Source organism: Struthio camelus, chromosome 4, assembly GCF_040807025.1.
Source record: "Struthio camelus isolate bStrCam1 chromosome 4, bStrCam1.hap1, whole genome shotgun sequence".
In the NCBI taxonomy this organism is placed as follows: Eukaryota; Metazoa; Chordata; class Aves; order Struthioniformes; family Struthionidae; genus Struthio; species Struthio camelus.
In genome coordinates this window covers 7,015,222-7,037,840 of record NC_090945.1, presented here as the reverse complement: position 1 = coordinate 7,037,840, position 22,619 = coordinate 7,015,222, and the positions used below count along the sequence as shown (strand labels likewise).

Here is a 22,619-nt window from a genome sequence, read left to right as displayed (position 1 = left end):
AACATTAGGCTGATCGCCACCCTGCATAACACAAAAGCAGTGCAGGGTGGAGCAGCACCCAGCTTGGCAGCGCTTGAAAATCCTCACTCCAAGAATGAAGGCGAACAAAAAAAAAACAAAAAAGGGGAGGAGATGGAGGGAGCGATGTTCTTAGGTTAGCAGGTCTGCTCGGACAACTGAAAGAAACATAAAAATCCATCCTTTGGAGGATCCTGAAAACTACTTGTGTAAATTGTGTTATCGATTTGTACCCTAGCCACTCATTTTTCTGTCTGAGAGGATAATGATTGATCAGAGGCAGCAAAGAATATATAATATAGGACATTTCCACTAAGTTAGGACAGATAGCTACTTTTCTCCTCCTTGTGACTAAGTACAGCATTCAACTCCAAACACCATCCACTTTATATACACCCACAAAATAAATATACAGAAGCAGTATGAGACCACTGTTTACCAGTTTGCCTGTTTAATCAATAAGACAGAGCCTCATTTGAACCGAGCTTTCTGGTAAAACATGAGTCATAAAACTCACGGTGTAAAATGTATTCTATGAAACAGTCGGGGAATGTTGAAAAAGCTACCGAGCTAAATGGACAGGTTCAGTTTATATGCTTTCAAACACTTCAGACTCTTTTGTTTACATATACACAGAGAGAAACCTAAAGCTATGGGACGGCTTTTTCCCACACTGTCCAGCAGATTTGCGTAGAGGTTAATCCACAGAGGGTAGCTTTAGAGTACCAATCATCACCTACACAGTTCAGCCCTTCTCAGCTATGGAAATATCTCTGGCTTAAAATCAAAATGCTTCTAAATTAGTTTGTTTTTTTTTTTTTCCACATGGTAAATTCCTTCGACTTTTCTGTCCCTTAGCAGTTTCACGTGAATGCACAGAACAGAATTAGGCAAAGAATTAAGGTGGCTTAGGTAATTATAGCGGCACATGCTATCAGTTCAAGACAGAAGATTAGCACGGTGAGCTTCCAGTTAAAGGAGGTGTTCCCCTTTATTGTGAGAAGAATTGTCCTCCTCTTTTTCTGTGCCTTTAAAACAGGGTTTATTTGAATAATGCACCATTTCAAAGCGGTAATGTATACCCCATGGAAACTTCCCAGAATCACTTTTTCTGGTACTTAAAAACTAAAAGAAGTTTAAAGATGAAGTTAAAGAACCACTTTAAATCCACAAAGTAGACAGTTATTCACCCTGTGGCTTTAAACCCCGTGTAAAGTTTATATTGAATTACATTCCTCTACATCTAGCGTGATAAATTGTGTCACCTTTGGCCAAGGGAGATTTCTAATAAAAACTGCATGGTAAAGGGAAAAGCAGCAAAGACCGTCCCTAATCAAGAAGGGCTTACTTGTAAAGCTGCAAGCAAATATGCAGTTAATCAAGCCAGAAGCGAGTAGTAAATGAAAATACTTCATATCACTCCTACCTACCACAAAATCAAGGCATTTTGACTTTGGTTCATCTCTTCATTTTACCAGTAATTTTCCTGTGATGCCCAGACCACATTCACCAAATGCAAAATGTTAAATTGTTATCGTTTTATCACCGACTTTGCACCAATCAATTCAGTATTAACCAGGTGGGGCTTCTGTTTTCCTTAACTCCTGTTTCAAGGGGAAGTTACTATAAAAGAACCTTAACTTCCACTTAACCAAAAAAAAAAGGTTTCATTTCTTCAGTTTGCACTGAAGCTTTAAAAGCGTGGCAGGAGCGTGACAGCCTTAGGATGTCCAAACCAACAGGCAAGCCGAAGCAAGCCTACTTTTGTATTTATGCTTCCTATTTAAATGAATCTTGTCATTTCAGGGGCCTAATAAATCATGTATTTTGATTGCTTAAAGTTGTTGATAACGCAAGTGGAACTGCTCAACAGCTGTTCTCTCTACACTGATGTTATTACCACGGCAAGTTTTTGTGTCTTGTGTTTTAATCAACAAATCAGTGGAGGCAGGTTTTCAAAAAATACCTGAAGAGATGACTCTGTGCCTTTAAATGCATTGTCCCTTATAAATAATCCTCATCAAAAGCACATTATCATCTCTCTTGAGAAGAAAACGATCGTATTCATTCCCTCCTTCCTCTGCGGTAGTGACTGCATGTCTCAGACATATCCAGAAAGCTCTGAAAGCAGAATTCAGATCTGCACAATTTATCCTGGCCTCTGCATATTCAGAAAACTCTGTCCTGCAAATTCACCCATTATTCCAGGCCGGGCCGTTGGCGATTGCTTCACAAGGGCACAACACAACGCTAATTTTTTTTTTTTTTTTAAATACCAAATGCAAGTCACTTTTCAGCACCATTTTGATTGCATCACAGCCTAAGGAACGCTGAAGTCCTATAAATAGAAGATACTTTCTAATTCTTACACGACACACCCCTAAGATACTTCAATAAACATTGGCAAGCCAGCAAACCCTGCTGAAGTACCTGTGAGCCTTAATACAGGTAAAGGTGACTAACGCAAACACTGAATAACATTACTGCTCTTTAAAACACAATACTGAACCTGAGGAAAAACTTTTTTCCTGGGAGGGTGATAGAGCACTGGAACAGGTTGCCCAGAGAGGTAGTGGAGTCTCCTTTGCTGGAGATATTCAAAACCCGCCTGGACGTGATCCTGGGCACTGTGCTCTAGAGGAGCCTGCTTGAGCAGGGGGGTTGGACTAGATGATCTCCAGAGGCGCCTTCCAACCTCAGCCATTCTGTGATTCTGTGATACACCAGCATAAAAAAGAATAAAGTTGGAGTATGACATTTCAGTCTAAGATGTGGATTTCTTCTGCGGAACCCTGCAAGATCATAAGGATAGGGCTGGTTTTATTTATGAAGCTAAACAGTTATTCAGCTCCCAAGAAAACTGTTGTGGCACTCGGGGTGGGAGGGAAAAAAAGGGTAGAAGCCATAGATAATTTAAAGAAACGCTACTAGAAAGGAAGAAAAGTTTAGTGACACTTTGGGAAAGTGAAAGGTTTTGGAGGCACGCTGAGGAGCCTCACCAAGGAGAGAGCTCAGTGCATGGGTGCTTGTGCTTGATGCCTGCTTGGTGCCCTCACCACCCTGACACCTTGCAGTGTCAGGACAGAAGCCAGTGCAAGAGATGGAGCTTCTGTCCCCTTGGTCTTCAGCTCCTTGTCCTTGGTACAAAGCACAATCCTGATGGGGAGACCTTAAGGCTTGACAGCAGAGGAGGAGAGATGGTTAAATGCAGGGGGCAGTCTGGACTTGACTTAGGCAGGCGGTGCTTCTCAAAGCAAAGGACTCGCCAGAGCGAGACGCGTAGCTGTGTCTATTACTAGCGTCAACCAGAGAGGATAACGTGGGAAATGCGGTTAGATTACGGTGAGATTTATTTTCACTCCCACAAGATCCTTCACATAGCTGTCCCTTTGAAGACTTTCAACACTAGGCTTTCAGGACTCACCACAGGCACCCAGGGCAGCTCGTGGTAGGGCAACGCTCAGACTTCATGTGTTGTGTCCAAGCACGTCTGCAGCGGAGGCCTTTCTACAGAGTAAGTGACTGAGGCCTAGATCGAATCAGATCTAACTCCTTTGGGGACACTAATCCTTTCCCCAACCTTATTCTCTAGAACAGCTTTGGAAGCGAGCCTAGAGGGAAATTCACAAATACCATACCTTTCTCGACAGGAAAATAACTAATCCTCTGCACTAGAAGCACTCAGTCTTTGCCTCAACTACCAGCATTGCCAAGAAAGATCACTTTCCGCTATAGTGTGCGGGAGTCTCGGCCCACACCTACTGGAGGAAGAACAGGTTAGTTCAACCTATCATCACAAGGATCCAAAACCTGGAATTTGGAACAAACAAAACCAAAACAACCCTCTGTGTAGCTCATTTTCCAGCTGTCACAAGCAAGGAGCAAAAGTTCAGCAAAGATATTAAGATCTTCCTCTATATCAGAGTGAGATAATAAAACACATTTCAGTAATTACTTTAGAAAATACACTGAAAGGGGAAAATGGGAAAATATAATCCCACGGGGGCGTGGAGAAAAGCAGTGAGCATCCTTGACAGTGATAAAAAGCTGCACTGTTTGCTTCCCCAGAAACGCTGAACAAAAAGCTGAACTCCTCTCAGCTCCTGAGCACAAGCGGCTCACTGACTGGTACCCACTGTCCCACTGCCTTGGATCAGTACTCATGACCATCAGCCCTCAGCTGGGCAGCAAAGGAAAACCCACAACACCAGGCAAGTTAGCACCAGCCTCCGCTGTAAGCTCGATTTCAGCCACGCCGTTGCCTAAATAAGATGGATATTAGGTGTAAAGGAAGGGCAAAATCTTTTAAACAAACCTAAATGTTTGTAAGAAACCCTTATGTGACAAACATATGCAGAAGTTCAGTTAAAAAGGAAAAAAAAACACTTCAATGAAGGTTGTTGCAAAGAAAGCAATTTTTTTTTAAATTAACTCTCTGTATTCTTGTCAAAAAAAAAAAAAAGAAAGCAAGCCTTTGCCTAGGGTGACAGTTCAAATCTAGGCCTAGCCTCATAGCGTGATGTACCTTCATCTTCTAAAAGTGCTTCAGTGGGAGCTGAGAGTCTTTGCAATTAGCAGGATGGAGCCAAAAAAAAAAAGGAGAAATACCATCCAGAACATCTCCCACTGACAAGAATTGGAGTAATGAATGGGGAGAGGGAGTTGTGTTTAGCTGCTATTAAAGTACCTTCCTCCTACTTATGGCTCCTCTCTGTCACTCCCACACCTACAAAAAGTCTTCCTAACTGCCAATCAACTGAGCCTTGAAGTAACTCTCCCCTCCTTATACCTTCTCTCCTTATCTTCCCTCTGGATTTGTTGAGGTCACAATGCCTTCCCTGAACCCAGGCATAAACCCAGAAATATCATTCCTGAAACCAAAGGCAACTCCAGCTTTGCACTCCCTGCAGTGACAGGCCGAGCTCCTCTGCTTGGCCCAGGCACGAGAACTTCCTGACCGTAGCAGCTCTCACAGCTATTAGAAGGTCCCTAACAAAATACCCAGCACCACAAAGCTATGATCTCTGTCCCACATAGTCGGACGTCCACTGAATATAATTAGAGGTTTCGCAGTGCGTTATGTAACATCTCCTTTGCGCTGTAGCAGAACACCCAAAGGCGCTGGCAGTGCGCGGTGCAGTGCCCAGGTGCTAGCTCTGCCCTTATCGCCTGCAGCTGACCTCCTCACCGGCACCTTTCCCAGCAACTTACCTTCCCCTTGAGCACCTTCCCATACCCTTTACAGTTTACTCAGCCAGCTGCACCCAAACAGCCGCTCAGATGCCCTCCCAGCTATGCAGAGGGCATGTTTGCAATCGAAGCAGTAATTATTTCTGTGTTTACCTCTACATTTATGCTACATGTGGCCTAAATTTGCACCACTGGAGACATACGGAGCAGCAAAAGGCATGTTTCAGCTGACTCCACCACCTTCGACAAATCCACTGCTTTACTTTGTAGGTTCTCGAAGACCAAAACACCCAAGTCCCTCAGGTTCCCTTACGTTTATGGAACGTCTCCCTGCTGCTCTTCCTTATGTGAAGATACTAGTACCCAAAAGGAAGATATGTGGCCATCCTGACTAGTATTTTTCAAAGGCTCTCGACATTGGTCTATCTCTGCTCTTACTGCAGTCAGCTGAGGCTAAAAGGCTTTTTCAGAAATCCCACCCCCATGTCTTAAAGAACCAGGAAAGAAAGTGGATTGAAAATCCAACAACGCTAATAGAAAGAGGACTCTTGGCACACCCTCTGACTATGCTACATCTGCTCTGCTAAGTAGGTACATTTCTTTCAAACCTGTAGCCGTCTCTTGCTATTTATAACTGCTGGTTTAATGACCTTTTAGTATAGACACCAAGCCTGAGCCTTCCTAAATTGATGTTTAAATATCCCTGTTGAATTAATTCTATCTCACTTTGGACAGATTGTTCCATGCTTGGGCTGGCAACTTCCACTCCTCACTGGAACTCAACTGGGGTGTCCTCCATAACAGAGAATCTTTTCCTGCAAGACAAGCACTCTGAATTGCAGGTGGTACCAGAAATCATACTCCATGTAGAGAGGTAGGAAGACAGCTAAAGGACAGTGAAAGAGATCATAACCATTTTTTTAAAGACATATAGTTAAATAGAAATCTCACACTCAACTGTAAAACAAGCAGGAGCAATTCCATAAGCATTCAAGACGCAGCCATTTGGACAAGCAGCCTCTGGCTGAGCTTGCAGGTGGCTGTACCTGCACATCAGGCCCCCTGCGTTCTGCTGAAATTCCTGAATCACTTCAGTAACGCTGCATGCAATTTGGTTCCTGTTTTGTGTGGGGAAATGCCCCTGAGAAAGGCAGTTCTGTGCTGGAGGGTGATAAAGCTTACTCTTTGCAAGCAGATGCCTGCAACAGAAGGCCTGGAAAAACCCTCTAGAATGCCTCACTGATGTCAATGTACGAGCTGTATTTAAAACTAGACAGAGGTGGTTTCCATACTAGTGGGCTCAAATTGCTTTTTCCATGGCTGGTTTCAAATAACCCCCCTCCCGCCCTGTTTCAGAAGCATTGCCAGGGAGAGAGCCTTCTGGATATTCCTCGGCTCATGTGAGGCACCTCCCCAGCTCCTTCTGGGCCTATGAGACACTCCTGGTGCCTGCAGGCTGAGCATGGAGTATTTACTAGGAGTCCTCAGCACACCCCTCTTGATATTTCACCTGTCGTGTTTATGAGAGACAGAGTTGCATACTTCAGCATCCCATTTAAGTCAGTAAACGTGAAATGTCATTTCACAAGAACTGGCATTGAGCAAAGGGGAAGAAAGATTTAAAAATAAGATGGTTCTAAAGCAATGAAAAGCACGGGGTGGGCAGATTGTATCTGACCCAGTAGTGGGACAGTGCCCCAGAAGCACTTGCATACCTGCCCAAGAATTACGGACCTTGGTAGGAATAAAGGATGTGATGAAGCACTTCTGAAATCAGGGACATAAGGGAATCAACTGGTATTTCAGCCATAAGCTGGGCCCTCCTCTCAGACAAAGACCATGTTGGTGAGCGAGAGAACATACCAAGAAGCAAAATAGCTACCTGGGATACCTGGCTAGCACCATTCAGAGGTACAGCACTAGATCCACTACAGAAAACTATCCACACACACACACACACACCCCCCACCACTCCCATTATCATCTAGGCAGTGATCTAGAACATCTCAAGAATCTGAAAGTGTCAGAAATGTATTCATTAAGCAAAAAGCTAACTGTAACGTGAAGGAAACTAAGGATACTCATGACATCAATTTCAGTGCCCCCGCCAGCCAGAACCAATATGCAAACTACTGTACTTGGATTAAAAAAAATTAAGCAAATCAGCACAGTGATCTCATACTGCAAGACTGCTTGCCACAAAAACTTTTATATCCCCAGGCATCTCAATAAACCAAGCACAGATTAACCAGTTTTCAAAAATTGGTGCCAACTGATGTGACAGGATCTGTCAGGTTCAATCTATTACAGATAATTAGAGTTCTCTCTCCATGTAAAACATCCTACTGAACACTACTTTAATGCAGGTATTCAGTGGCAAAGTATTAGCACACATACCCCAAACTTACTGCAAGCTTCAAGAAACACAGAACTTTTTCTGAGGGAAAGCTCCATTTCAAATTAGAATTGTTAAAAACTGCATATTAACCCGTACCCAGGGATGACATTTGGCTATTTTTATAGAGGGTAATACCGGCTGCCTACGTAACAAATCTGGTCCATCCAGACCAAACCATCACCTCCACTCAGAGCCGCTCTCAATTCAACACAACAGCCCAATCCTCAAATGGTACCTTAATGAAATGGCTCTGCTGCAAATGTTTAGTCTTTCAGTAAAATGTTCCTCCTAACCCACATCTGAGGGCTCAAGAGAGATTTTTTTGCTAAAACTCTAAAGAACTACTGCAGGTAAGCGGAAGAGGAATTTTTCCGAGCAAATTGCAAACCTTTATAAACCTTTGATGGGACATATCATCCTTTCCCTCCCTCTCTTTCTATACGTGTCCTCTAGGAACCACTCCCACAGCCAGACCCAGCTTTTTGACCTCTTTCCTCTGTTTCTGCTTTTGTGTCCTGTAAACAGGATCAGAGCTCCACCCTTCAATTCGTAAAGGAAACCTTCAGTAAGCCTAGCCCACACGGTACCATATGAAGAACAGCTGCAAGCTAACCTCTAACATTGTAAAATGAGAGATGGGCTCAATCATAACTACTTATCCATTCTATAAGATTTTCTAAAACATATATTCTGCGGATATATTGATACACCAGGCATGTTTTGACACCTACCAAAATCAGATTTGACTGTCTTCAAGGATGCGAGTCCTAAGAAAATGTTGCAACAAAGCAGAGGTTATCAGTTGTAAGGGTGCCTCCTTATGGCTTGCTGTGTTTGGGGGGGTGGGGTGAGGGGACTGTGTGTTTGTTGCAAACATGCCAGAAAGTCCAGTAATTTGCCATGCAGAGTGTGTGTTTGATAGATCAGTGTGCTAAAATCAAGAGGTTCCCAGGTGACAGTCATGAACTGGGTGGGTCTCTTGTCACTTCCCTAAACACAAATGCACCCATCATATAGGCGTGGTAGAAAACTCAGGCTGGTTGAGATTTGGCATGACCTCTTCTCTGTGACACTGAGCTATTAAGCCTATCTTCGCCTGGCTCTTCGCTGAGATCTGCACGTGTAAAGATTCATGGCAAGACACCCAGTTGCGTTTGCTGCCCTTTGCGCTCTGACCAGGGATTCCCAGGCTTCCCTTTTGCCCAGGGAACTTTGTGTATACCTGTCTTGCCAAACACAGGAGAACAGGAGAATAAATCGCCGCCACTCCAAGTTGGGAGGGTAAAGAATAACCGTTTCCCAGTTTGCAATCACAACCAGGAAGTTGAATTTATAACATCCTGCTAAACATACATGTTAACAGCAGTACATGTGATGGAGTTTCCTTCACAGAGATACAGCTTCAGAAGAAGTACTAATGGGAGTAAAGTGATAGGTATGTGGCTATGCAGCATCACTGACACCTTCCAGTACAGCCTAAGCCTTCCTCATTGGGGAACAGAAATAATGTGAGAAGAGGCTATTGGCTTCAGCTGTGCTTCAGTAGGACTCTTGCCATGCCTGCAGTTAGGCATGGCCCCACATACCTTGCTGAATCCACTAGCCTTGTCAGGCATCACAGTCATTCCTGGAGGTTGGCACTGAGCAGGGCTGAGTGCCCCATAATGCCCATTTCCAGTAACCTATAAACACAAAATCTACTCCAGTCCCACCCTGTTTTTTCTACATTACACTGAGTTCAAACAAATCTTTCAGATTGGCAACAAAAACTTTTCACTCCCACCTGTGGCTTTAACAAAAACATTCAGTAAATCATACAGTATAGCAGCAAGGCTTTGCATCCCACAAACTGTGGGATAAAACTTCTCTATCAAGCCAACAGCAATAACAGACCATTCGAGGAAAATCTAATCTTGCAACCCTTCAGCACAGGCCTGAGTTTTCCTGAAAATTCCCTCTTCGTCTTTAAAAAGGAAGCATTCACGTGTATAAATGTGGGTGTCTGCATACGCATGTACAGTCCTACACTTCAGATGATCACGAAGTCCTGTGTTTAAAAGGGAAAAGTAATATCAGCAGGCAACGTACCGTCCCATCAAAGCAAATTCCTTCTTTATCTTGTGTCATTAACACTGTTTTAATGTCTTATTTTCATGTGACATTGTTAAACACGAAACTGGAAAGAGATCAAGCTCAGGCAGCCAATGAAACTTTGCAATTCAGAGGAAAACGAGCTCAAAAACAGAAGAAGCTGCAGTCCACTTGCCTATTACTTTCCATAAATTGTGAATGAAGGCTCTGATCTTCAGACCTGCAGGTTGCATGACAGGACTGCAAAAAGTTACAGAGCACAGAAAGCCTTCAGTACTGCAAACCATTACTTCATTGCTTATAGTACTAGTCCCACACTGCACGTCAAATTCTCCAAAATATTTTGGAAAGAGCCATACATTTTATATTTCGAGGTTCTTGGTCTGCACTGGTTTGGAATCACCTTGGCCTATAAAAGGGCTTTTATCCTAACCACTGTATTCAGAGTCATCAACATACACTGACAGTTTCTTAACTTCCAGAAACTGTTGACCAAGCACAGATAAACTAAACAAAGATGAGAATTCCCGTTCTGTCAAGGAATCTGACATTTTCTACTTCTGTTTCTTCTGACATCGTAATAACTCAAATTGGCCTAAGTCTGTATCACGTACTCCAAGCATTTCTGTTCTAAACACTCTTTCAGAGTTTCAAAATAGGGAGATTCATATCTTCATCAGATATTAGCAAGTACCTTTTTACGCATCCTGTGTGTCTAAGCAGTACGAGGCCGGGCCAGGCAAAGGAAATCCAAGCAAGTCCTGCACAAGCGCAGGCATTGCTGCACAGTACCTCATACCGCTGTGTGCATAAACACAGTGTCTGCAAGCTACTACAGTGCTTACCAAGAGACATGATTTCATTGGGTTTGAGCCACTTCAAACAAGTATCAGGGAGGTGAGCCAAACTAACTTGGAGGGCAACCAGACAATGAGAAGAAACCCCCTCCCAGATCGAGCAGAGATGCATTTCCTCATGGGAAAATCTCCACATGTCTGTAGTGAAGAATGAGGAAGAGGGAAATGGATTCAGATCAGTAGCCTGTCCTGAGGAAGAAACGTACTTCTGCTTTCCTTGTTCCTCACTTGTCTCATCCCTTCTAAATATAAGCAAACTATACCACACACTTCATATACTCATAAGCAACCAACTGACCTGAGGGCAGAATCAGGCTTGAAACTTCTGCACATCCCAACTGGCAAGCTGCTTTCTCTTGGTTTCTACCAGCCACTCTCTCTGTCCAGCTGTGGGTCTTTCCTTCTCCCTGCTAAGCGGGTTAACCAGAACGGATGGATCTGACATGCCTAAAATTCCAGCTGGTCAAAATTTCAGCCATTAGCATTACAAAATCACTTAACCTCCCCTCTGAAAGCCCTGTTTTGGGCATCATCTCTCCATACACTTTCTTGTTTTGCAGGTTGGGTATTTGAGCAACAGCACTGGGTTCTGAGAGCATAAATCTTTGTTTATTTTTTAACAGTCGTGTGTTTTAGGCGGATCAGAAGAAGGTATTTAAAGCCTGTGTAATAGTGATGCAATCACCTGCACGTTTTTTTTCCCCAAAATACTTATATGCCAGCTTCCTGAACGGTGCGGAATAGCCACTGCTCATGCGCTTCCTTCTTACTGATCACAGCTGGAAACCAGGGTCAGGCCAATTGCTAGTTAAAGGAATTACTTTTACAAATATGGTGCCAATGCACTTCATCTGGGACACCAGTTTGTAGTAGTTCGAGATTAAAGGAAGCCACATTTCAACTAACACCCGTGTCAGCAGTCCTGCCTGAGAACAAGGGTGTGAACACCAGTTTTCTCTCCTAACTCAGAGACAGCCCCTGCAGACCTGGAATATACTGAAAGGGCTCTGCTGAGGGAACATTGCCTTAATACCTCCTCCTCGGGGTATCAGACAACATCCCTGTCTGGATTTTAGAAGCAGGCATCTTTCCTGAGCAATACTTTACTTAGGATAAAACACGTTTCTGTACATATTCAATTTCCCTAACCCTCTTCAGACAGGAAAGCTGAAGGTTATTTATAAACTCACAGATTTTGGCTTGTTTGACTGAACTGGACACAGATTAAAAAAAAGAAATAAGGAAAAAAAAAAAAAAAAGTATTGACGTTTCCAGACAGCCCCAATTCCTAAATACAGAAGTGCAGCTAGACCGGTTTTGAATGGGAACAAAATGATGCTTATAGGCAAGGTTTGCATTTATTGACCTGTCTACTCTCTTGCCTCTATCCACAGACGTGTTTCATCAGGTTAATTTGCTGTGGTAGAGCAGCTGGACCCGGTGATTCAAATCCAGATTTGGTCACACACTGACTGTGCAGAATTTTTGCCAAAGAAGCTGAGGAATCATCTTCAGCTAAGATATCTAGGTCTAGGCTTACAAAGACAGATCAAGAAATAAAAGTGAAGTATCAGCTCAAACCTAGCTTAAGCCTTCTGGTCAGTAAATCAAAGCTCTCTATAACTGAGACAATCAGAAATCATTTCCAAACTTTTAGAAACTACTTTAACAACTTTATTAGTAGAGATCTTGCAGATTGAGCTTTATATGATTGTCCTTGTAACTGAAGACGAAAAGCTATAAACCATACAAAAGCTGAACTGATGGTGTCTAATACGTGGCCAAGCTAATAAGCGCAGAAAAATTAAAAAAAAAAAAAAAGAGAGAGAGAGAGAAAAGGAGCTATATAAATTCTTGGTTTTATAGACTTGGATGCTTTTCACATTTCCTTAGGATGTTTGAGTTTTCTAAATTTAAAAGCCATTTTGCTTGTTTTAAAACACAGTTGAAAAAACAGAATATATGAATCCAAACTTTTCCAACTCTAAGGAAAAGATTCATGTGTCTTCCATTTCAGTCCCTTCCTCTTACCAATAATGAGATGAGCAATGCTGTCATTTCATTATCTCATTACACGTACCTGCACCTATTACCTCCTCTAAAGTCCTGCTGAAGACAGTCTCTTACACATTGTATTTGCAACACAGTATTCTTTGAGTCTCTGCCTCTGACAGATCCTTAAAACCTGTACCAATCCGATAAATTTTTAGCGGCTACTGCTGTTGAGGATGAATAGCCCCAGTTACAGCCAGCCACCAGGCAAAGCAGTGTTATGCAAGGGTCATTTACACAGCTGTCCCAGCACCCCTTAATCCCAGGAACTGCAACACCCACTGCTTTTCTATTCTTGGGTCCCTTTACAAGACAGCCACAGCTATGTTGAGCTGTGTCAGACTGCACCGTGGGCTCAGGACTTCACCTTTCCTCGGTGTCCAAGGCGCTTATTTTCCTCTTCTGAGGACATCAAGACATCGTGTGCCTCACATGCACATCCAGCAAGCCACTGTAGAGCTGGCCTAACTCTGACAGTGCAGTGCCTTTACATTCCTCTGCCACTGTAAAAAGACCCCAGGCATGTTAGACTAACACTCATTCTCTACAGTCAGGTCCAATTGTCTCCAAGCTCCAAAAGTTTTTAATGGCATTCTGCATTTCACTTCTTGTTCAGCTTCTGTCGTTCTCCTCTTCAGAGGAGGAGGGCAAAATCCAGTGCTCCTTCCTGGCTGGCCACAACGCGGCCACATGCTCTCCCTTTGCTCCCCCCCACCCCCCCACTACTCCCCAGCACACATCTTCCATCTTCCCTCTTCTCTAAACCACAGGGCTGAGCCCTAATAGACATTTCAGCTTCTTATGCCACATGCTCCCTGCTGACAGCTGTCTCAAATGTTTGAGAGATGTTTGTTTCATTTCTGTTTTCTCCCAACTCCATAAAATTGCCATTCCAAATTCCCAAGCACTTTATCACTAATATTCTTAGCTCTCCATTGAAACTGATCTTTAGCCAAGTACCCCTAACCCAATTACATTTAACAGAAGATGATTAAAAACAAAAAGGAAGTTATAGTGAGATTTCATGCTGTAATTGCCAGTAATGAAAATCAGACTAAGTCGCATTTCTTTGTCTGAAGAGAACTGGTCTTCTCTCGGAAATATTTTCCATGACTGAGAGTGAACAGAGCAGGTGGAGTCTCAGGGCATCTAAGCCGCTCAGACCCTCAAAAAGCCTTCAGCAAAGTTCCCATAAGAGACATCTATAGCTGCCACAGTCTGAATATCTGACAACTGTCTCTGATCGGCCACCATCTAAGAGACAGAAAACTAAATGGAAATAGGAGCTAGTTATAAATGATGGAAAACATCAAGAGGAGAGCGCCAGAAATTGCTGTATGAAGCCTGCTCTTTACCACATAGGCAGAACTAGAAGGCAGAGGGTTGTTAGCAAGTAAAAAACGTGTAGGGGATGAAGAATTCAGGTCAGTTAAGAAAACAGGAGTTTCAGAAGGGAAAAAACCTGGGGAGAAGAGGCAACGTGAAATTCACTGTTTGGAAATTCAAGGCAGTAACCTGAACCGTTCCTATCCTTTACAGTGTTCTAAATTAACTGTGCCAGCTTGTAAAAAGATCTGGCCACCAGCGCACAACAGCAAGTCAAAGAACCTGGTAAAATATCTGGATATATGAGATGGTGAACGATACAGAAATTACAAATGATGTCGTATTAATGCAGTTGCATGGGACACCTGGAATATTGTGCGAGGTTTAAGTGACCTCATTCCAAAAATACATAGTGCAAAGAGGTCAGGGTGGAAAAGACTATGGGGAAATTCTCAGATTGAGAGAAGCTGAAAAGACTGTACTTGTTTACCGAGAGAGGGAAAGGAGATAAGAACATACTCAACTGTGAAAAGAATAGAGGAAAAACACCATTAACTCTGTCTCAGATGACACAGAATAGAAGGAATGATGAACAAAATGAAAAGCAGCAAATCAAAACCTGATGGAAGGAATAGGATTTCAACCACAGGAACAATTAGTCTGTGGAAATGATTCTCCTAGGATATTGATACCTCCAGAAGCCAAGGAGGACTTCGTACGGAGACGGCCACTGGCACGCAAAAAAGGACAGAGGCGTATATACAAGAATTAAATATAAATTACCTAGAGTTCTTAAGACATAATACTGTTTTTCAGCATAAAACCAACTCCTGGTTTCTGAGTGTTAAAAAGAAAACTTCCTTGGTACAGCTAGGGAACTACAGCTACGAAGAGCAAGTGGACTTTGCGACTCGCCTTTCTTTCCACTAGTCATTGTCTGAATCATTGTCTGAAGTATCTGCACCACTGAGAATAACAGGCACAGGGCTAGAGATATGACTGATCTGATCCCATATTACCATCTTTAAGTGCAGCAACTATACAGCAGCAGCATTACATAATGAAAAACTCCTGTGTTTCTTCAACCAAAGATGAGGTATCATTCTGTTGCTTCTTCCCCTCTCTAGCTCAGAGAGCATTGCCTCACTCGTAAGCAAATTGCTTACCGCAACTCCAACCTCCTGGGATTAAGCCTCAAAATCTTCAGCTACATCCTCCTTGGGCTGTTCTATCTCCAAACCTCGTTGGCATGATTCCCTTTTAGCAGGCTGTCACATTCTCCTTCCCACCTGTATTTAAGCAGGCACATCAAGATTTTAGATCAAGCTCGTGGCCAACAGAGAAGATAGCAAGAGGAATCGGACTTTATGACAGTCTCCTACAAAGTTACTGGAGAGACGCAAAGCCATGACACTGGATAACAAAGACGTCTCTCTCATGTGGTTAACAATATCAGTACAAATGCAGGTACAGGGCATCACCAATGGACATCATCTGCCTATCAAAATTCACACATTCAAGCCCTACAGATATTTATCCACACAACAGTGCTACATTTTACTCTCCTTTTTGTTTGCAAAACCTTAAACTGATAAATTACTGAAGGGAAAAGTCTTATACGCACAGTAAGTTACTGATATGACCAAGCCAGATCCCAAGAGGATATGTTTCTTAGAGCCTATGGCAGTGGTCTTGCTCTTTCTTATTATTACCCTGCCCCATAAGGTGGTTTCTAGCTGAACCCATGATTTGTGCTTAAATCCCAGAGAGGGTACACAACCTGCGCGCAGGAGAACAAGCTGCAGTGGATCTCTCCAGACATCTATTCAGTGTTCGAGTTTTCTTGCTATCTCCTTAAACACAACGTCAGCTTTTGGCCTGCTCCTGACCGGCGTTAGATCAGGAGCAAACTCGGGTGATACAGAAGGGGTGTAACATTTGCTCTGGCCTGTGCCTTTTCCAAACCACAACAACCATTCACCAACAACTGATGAAAAAATGACTCTGGCCCTGCAACACACGACGACTGTTTTCGTTGATCCAGTTTCCTCCTTCGTGCTCGTCAGGAGCAAATCACTGGACAACAGACCATCGTACTGGGCAACAAACAACCAACACCAGCACTTACTGAGTGGTTTAAGGATGCTGCTGCTTGTCTCATCAGCGTTTTCTACGTCTGATTTGTCCGAATAGTTCTCAGAGATTTTCTCCTTTTCTTTCTTTTCTTTGTGCCCAGGTCTTCTTCTATGACGCCGCCTTCTCCTATAGCTCTTCGGCACATGGACCCCAATGTAAATAGTGTGATGACCTAAGGAACAAAAGCACAGTGAATATTAATTTTGATTGCAGATGGTACAGTTCACTACATTTCATGCAAATATTAATATATCGCCTACCATTAATTACTAGTGTGTTTCTTGGCTTCAAATGTGAACTAGGAATGCTCGAGTTACCATTTGGAAAAGTAATTTTTTGGTACAATCACTCCTGAGAGTACATGTCAGCGCAGGCTCGCTGATAATTATTCAGTCCTTGTGACTCATTTAAAAATAAAAATAAAAACCATGGAAGGCCATCAGACTAATTTTGCAACACTGAATACAATGCTCCTCAAAAACATTCTTCGTTAATCTTTCCCGTTTCTTTTACCCAATATACTAACCAGACTAAACACTCGCCTTGTGCAAACTCACCCAGTTTAACTCTGCACCCAGGGGCACAGAGTACTTGACTATGTAGTCCATCATCCAATAAGTGTTAAAGTGCCCCTAGCGTATTACTATAAAACAGCAGATGAGGAAGGACTAGTAATACAAAATATTGTGAATGTCTAAGTACTTGACACTTTCCAAAATGAGAACTAAGCAAGTTAAGAGTAAATGTCAAATTTCTTATGTTCAATGTAAACACAAAGATTGCCTTCTTCCTTTCATATAGACTTGAATTCCATTTGCCCTCTTTTATTTCCTTTTTGTGAGTTCGATCAAAAGTTCTTCATTTTCAGGGCTTTTTGCTCTTCTGCTACCAGCCTGGAAAAAAATTTTCCTTGTGCTAACAGAAAATATCTACGTTATTTCTTTTTTCTGTGCCCAGATAATTCAAGTTTCTTATTTAAGCTTTAAGACACAGCTGCTTCAGGTTTAGCCCTTGAAAAATGATAAATGTCTTTGAGGTTTTTGACCAAATGCGGTTTCCCCACTCATCTCAGTGTAGCCAAGCACAGAGTTTCAGATAAACACACATGCCCTATCACTGACTGAAGTACATTTATTCGAATGAACGATCCTCCAACGCACATAAAAATAAGCGTATTTGTCTTCATGTTCAGTCAGTTCCTTCCTCTCACACCCAGAAATGACAGTGTTTCTGCAGAGCTACCCTTCTACAGGGTCACACTCTCAGTCTCCTCACCTACGTTTATTCTTAGCATTGACACGCTACATGAAACTGTGGCTGTTAAAACCACACATGACCATCCCAGATGACATATTCAAGAGAGGACAGAAGGTACAGCTTGGGCTGGGCACTGCCCAAGTCATCTGGTGGGTATCTCCCCCAAGAGAGGAGAGAGTCCACCAAACAGCAGCCTTTATAGCCACCGGCCTCCATGTCTCCGCCACAGCTTTGGGCGGGTATCGTCAGTCCTGACTGACACCTAACAAAAAAATTCTCCAGGAGGATATTCATCAAAAAAATCCTCCTGAAACACACTTGGCAAGGTGAAAGCACATTACTCTTGAAGCCACAGAAAAGTCCTAGCAGATGGCGGGCCAGGACGTAACAAGACTAGGATGACAGCATCTGAAGGCAGATGCACTCCTGTGTCACTGGACACAGAGCTCTGCGGTCCCTTTCCTTTTCGCTCAGAGCTGTGCCCACCTCTGCTTCAGCAGTTGCACTGCCTTCTGCTCAGGAGTAAAAACTAGGCTAAACAGGTAACAAAAGTCAGGGGTCACTTGATAAAAATGCTGTGCACTTGTGAAAGTTAGAGAGAAAACTGACCCTTGTTCTCTACCCATCTCCGCTCATTTTCCTTCCTTACATAGTATCCACTGCAACCTCTTTTCATCTGCAAGCTGCGTTTACTACCCTTTGTTGTTTGCTTTTTTTAGCAGCGTTACAAGGCTCCAGATTAGCCACCTCTTTGCAATACACAAGAAGTTCAGAAACACCAGCGTGACAGTAAAGCCAGAGGCTACAGCTACCAGCTAACTCGACTGCTAAGTCCAATCTTTAAAAGAAAACTGAGCAATTAAAAACTTAGGCATGAAATCTCCAATTTCCATAGGACACCAACTTTGTAATGAGAACCAGCCCCTAAAAACATTCATCTCTTGTGAGACACCTTGTCTGAGCGTTGCAAGACAGATTGCGATGGATCAGCGATAGCGATCCGTGGTCAAGGGTGATCAGGTAGTCCACACAGCTGTTTGGGGGGCGTGAGCTGCAGAGTGCTCTTTCAAAAAAACACTGCGCAGATATAAATGTATATAATATACACACAAACACACATATAATATACATGAGGGAGGTGTTAAAAAGTCAGAAGTTTCCATAGAAAAATTCCGCAACTTTTAACTCCCGTTGAAGACTTCCACCGGGGTGCTGAGACACTTTGTAACCAACTGCGGCAAGCACCCCCTGTGTGCGCAGTGCATTTGTCTTTCTGAAACTCCTGCTGTTGTCTTCTTGGATTTAGCTATGAGAAGGCCTGTCAGGTCTACTTCCCCTTCTGAGACCCCACATTTGACATTTCAAATTGCACAAGCTCTTGAGGCAAACTGTAAAGTCTGGAAAGTCCTTCACCTTTTTTTGCATGTGAAACTACAAACTGAAAGCATCTGAGGTCTTCCAAAAAGCTGCTTGACCAGCATGGCCCTTCCTGATATCAATTTAAAAATAGCTAATGGTTTCCCAAGGACTTTGCACAGAACGGAACGATAGGCCAGAAACTGATGAAAATAGCTTGTGCCCTATGCATATTACACTGCCTCTCATACCAATCTACAGAAGCTCTAGAGCCAAGAGTGTTTAGATATACAGATCTCTAGTAGTCCTCTATGTTTACTTTTCAAAGGAGCTACAAATTAGAAATTTTAAGTGCAAACTGCTGTTGAGTTACTCAAGCAGAAAAGAGCATTTGAAGAAAGGCTTCTTAAAAATTGCATTCTCAGCTCTCAAGGACTTAAAAAAAAGTTCTCCAATCTGATCACTTAAAAAAACATTTCCCCTCCTTGACTGGCACTAAGCATGATACATTTTGGCTCCAAAGTAATTTGTTAGGTGGAAATTGCAATGAAAAGGTAGATTCTTGTAACAAAACTCCCCTGCTCGCTCACAAACATATTGCTGCTGCAGTGCCTGTGATGGCCTTGAAACGAATCACACTACCATTCTAGCGGCTATAGTGCTACAGCAAGCTGTAGCTTATGTACTACCCCAAACTAGGCAGAAGACCATGCTAAATTAACAAGACGGATATACATCTTGTATTTGTCTTTACAAAGCGTTAGTGAAAATCCCTCACGGTGAAGTTGAAGATAACATATAGCCAGTAATATCTAGGCAAGGGTATCAAATGAGTCAATGCAGAAGCTGCCCAAGAGCAGCGTCTGAAAGCAAACAAGCTACCAGACTGCCACGTGCACATCTCCTGATGTTCCCTGGCGCTAGCAGCCGTACAAACAGTCGGTACGGCGCCAGACACCAATAACTTGCCATCTCAGGGAGCAGGACCGAAGTAAAACCCAGGGGTCGAGCAAAAACAGGTAGCGCAGCACGGACCTGCATCTCCCAATTCCAGCCCCTGTGCCGGCACCACGAGCTCTCAGAAGCAGAGGCAAACTACACAGGCCCCTGGGAACAGGCAGAGCCTCAATGCCAAAGTTAGGGACATCTACAGTGACACGTCACAGATCAATACCTGAAGACACAATTTAGCTCTAGCACATCAAGGGAAACCCATTCCAGCAACTGGGAGTATCAGCTGGAACATGGCAGACCGCACAACCATTGCGTGGGGACAGAGAAGGGGAAATCTTGTCTTAGCACAAGCAGCAGGTGTAGGGCACATGCAGCCATTCCCGAGGAATTTCCACAGCCAAGACTGCATCCGAAAGCCAGATGCAAAAGGATGAGGTGATTCCGATGTCTATATTAAAACAACGTCTTTCTTTGAATCGCTTTAATTCTGTGGTCAGCTTGATAATAGAAACACATCATAGTAAGCCTGTAGACTTAATACTTTAATATGCTGCCAACAGAACTGGACAATCTCTTTAATCTTTTGCTCACGTGTGCCCAGTACAGATTTTGGTAATATGAAACTAAGTTATATATATACATGCAGGCCAACATCTGCATTACTTAGCTGCTTTTCCCTGTCCTGCAGGGGAGAGACTGCTTATGGCGTTTTTTGTCGTCCCCCCCCCCCCAAAATCTGTTTGGGGAGGCCAAGTAAGACATTTTCCTTTTCTGTGCACTTGAAGTAAGTGCTTGGCATCTGTTTACATTGTTGCAAATGCTGAGATAAACTTTTAGGCTCCCTTCCCAAAGCGCCTGGAAGGAAACAATTGACACATACTCTCAATGCGCTGGGTTTCTGAGACATTTCCTACTCACTGGGATAACCGAGCTTTCCCATGAGAACAATTTACTGCAAATGCTAATATGCTTGATAAATTTAACATGACACACATGCACCACACTATTATTCTGCAACTTGGTGGAGGATGGGAAGAACAGAGCCGACTGATATACTTTTCCTGATAATCCAGGTCCCATTCAGGCATAAATTCCACTTGTACACCTGGCAGGCCAATTACAAGTTTCCTTCTGTGGCACCCACTGCAATCACAGCCTTTTTCTGGGCTGGTTCCCATCTCCCTGCCCACTCTTCTCTAGTAAAATTACTAGCCTCTCTGGTGAACCTCATTAATTTTTACAACTGTCTTGGATGAGTAGAGGCATGTACTTCACAATGCTATAAAATTGCATAGGCAGGATGCACAGAAAGACCTGCAGACCTACAGGTGAAACTGGCTTGCACCTTTCCTGTTCTAAAGGGCAGTGGGTCAAAGCTTCCTCGCTCTTACACCTGTTGCAGCTGAAGCTTCTGAAGTTAGCTTTTTGCCTGAAGATAACCCTCACTGCATGCAGAATTTCAAGCAAAAGGGGTTCATCTGATATTTTAACAGAGCAAGAAGTAGTCATCATCAGAGAGGTACTCCTCCCCTGGAAAAAAAACTAGTTGAAACTACATCTTTTGCTTGGGTAAGAGCTACTAAAGAAGAGCAACTCACGATTCTGAGTCCAAATTTACGGTTCAGATACCCTTTAATCAGTTTTATTGATGAAAACCCCCTCATTTATTACAAAATTTTCAGTTTTATACCATGCAGCATTTCCTCCCTGCCTTCAAGAGTCTCTCTTCAGCTCCTGCCTCTGTTGTTGAGGTACTGGTAGTACACACCGCACAAGCTCATGTTCTCATCACAGCAGCGCTTTGACAGCCCGCACAGAAGAAAGCAGAGCTCCCCAGACACCATGCTCTTCAGTCTTTTTCTGAGTTATTCCATTTAAGGGAATTTGAGGTTTTAACAAATGTAAACCCGGGGGTGGGGGGGGGGGGAGGAAACAGCCTACCAAAAGAATAAAAACAACAAGGAATCTGCAGGCTTGAGGTTTTCTGACCTGGTAAAGTTTCAGCTACGCATCAGCTCCTTCTGTGCGTTTACATCACAAAATTCATGCGCTGGCCCTGCTGTCCCAGAACCCCTGTCTTCTTTCAGCTCCTCGCTCCCCTGGCTGCTGCAGTTGGCAGAAGGCTTCGCAGCGGTTTCTCAGCAGGGTGAGCCAGGCCCTGCACGCCTGCAGGTTGCATAGGGTATATTAAACAGGCCAGGTTCCTACGTTTCTATACTAGTTATTCTGCCTCGTTGTTTTGGCAGTCACTGTGGCACAGGCCTCGAGTCAAATCTGAACAGAGTTTTCTGTCAGGGAGCGGGCTCGCCTGTGCAAGGAAGGAAGGACGGCAGCTGTGCCGCGACGAAGAGGCAGCGGGTACGTGCGATGCACACATGCTGAGAGGCTGCCCTGGTCGCTGCTAAGGAAGGGGCAATGCAGGCCTGTGAAACAATCAGGACGAGCCTGGCACCACCAGCTGAGGAGTCTGACTGAAGGTAAACGAAGAAGAGATCTTGGGATCTGCCTGCCTGAGAAGTGTGCCACCGGCAGGGGTATCAGTCACTCTCAGTGCAACCACACCAGTTCCAAACGTGACACCCCCAAGACCTCTGAAACACAAGCCCTCAACATTGCTTGCAACATGTGGATTCCTTCACGCTACAGTACAGGTGCAAAGGACAAAAACATCTATATAGAGAAAACTAAGGAATTTAGGTGCTTTCCCAAACTAGTTCTGCAAGCACACTTGCCTGGAAGAGCATTATTATTTCCTGCCATATCCTTGGTAAGGAACCAACGCCTCCCAAAAGAATCGAACAGAATAGGCTCCCTGAGTGACGCACGAATAAATAGCTGCAGAGTTCAGATTTCTCATGGAGGCTGAACTTGGGCAGCTCCGGGGAGCTTCATCCTGCAACAATAGTCTTTTCACAAAGCTTTTTGTACAATACGTTCAGAATATATGAAAGTAATATGGTGGTAGTGGCCACGGTACTAACCCA

General features: G+C 43.5%; 1 protein-coding gene across 13 annotated transcripts in view; it reads right to left on the bottom strand.

Moving 5' to 3' along the window:
* Positions 1-22,619, bottom strand: part of SLC4A4 (solute carrier family 4 member 4) — a 251,304-nt gene that overhangs the window by 145,436 nt on the left and 83,249 nt on the right. For all 13 annotated transcript variants that reach the window (XM_009687277.2, XM_009687276.2, XM_009687274.2 and 10 more), the window contains one exon: positions 16,061-16,240. In XM_009687277.2, coding sequence (XP_009685572.1) covers positions 16,061-16,240 — 180 coding nt within the window. The remainder of the gene's footprint in view (positions 1-16,060; positions 16,241-22,619) is intronic.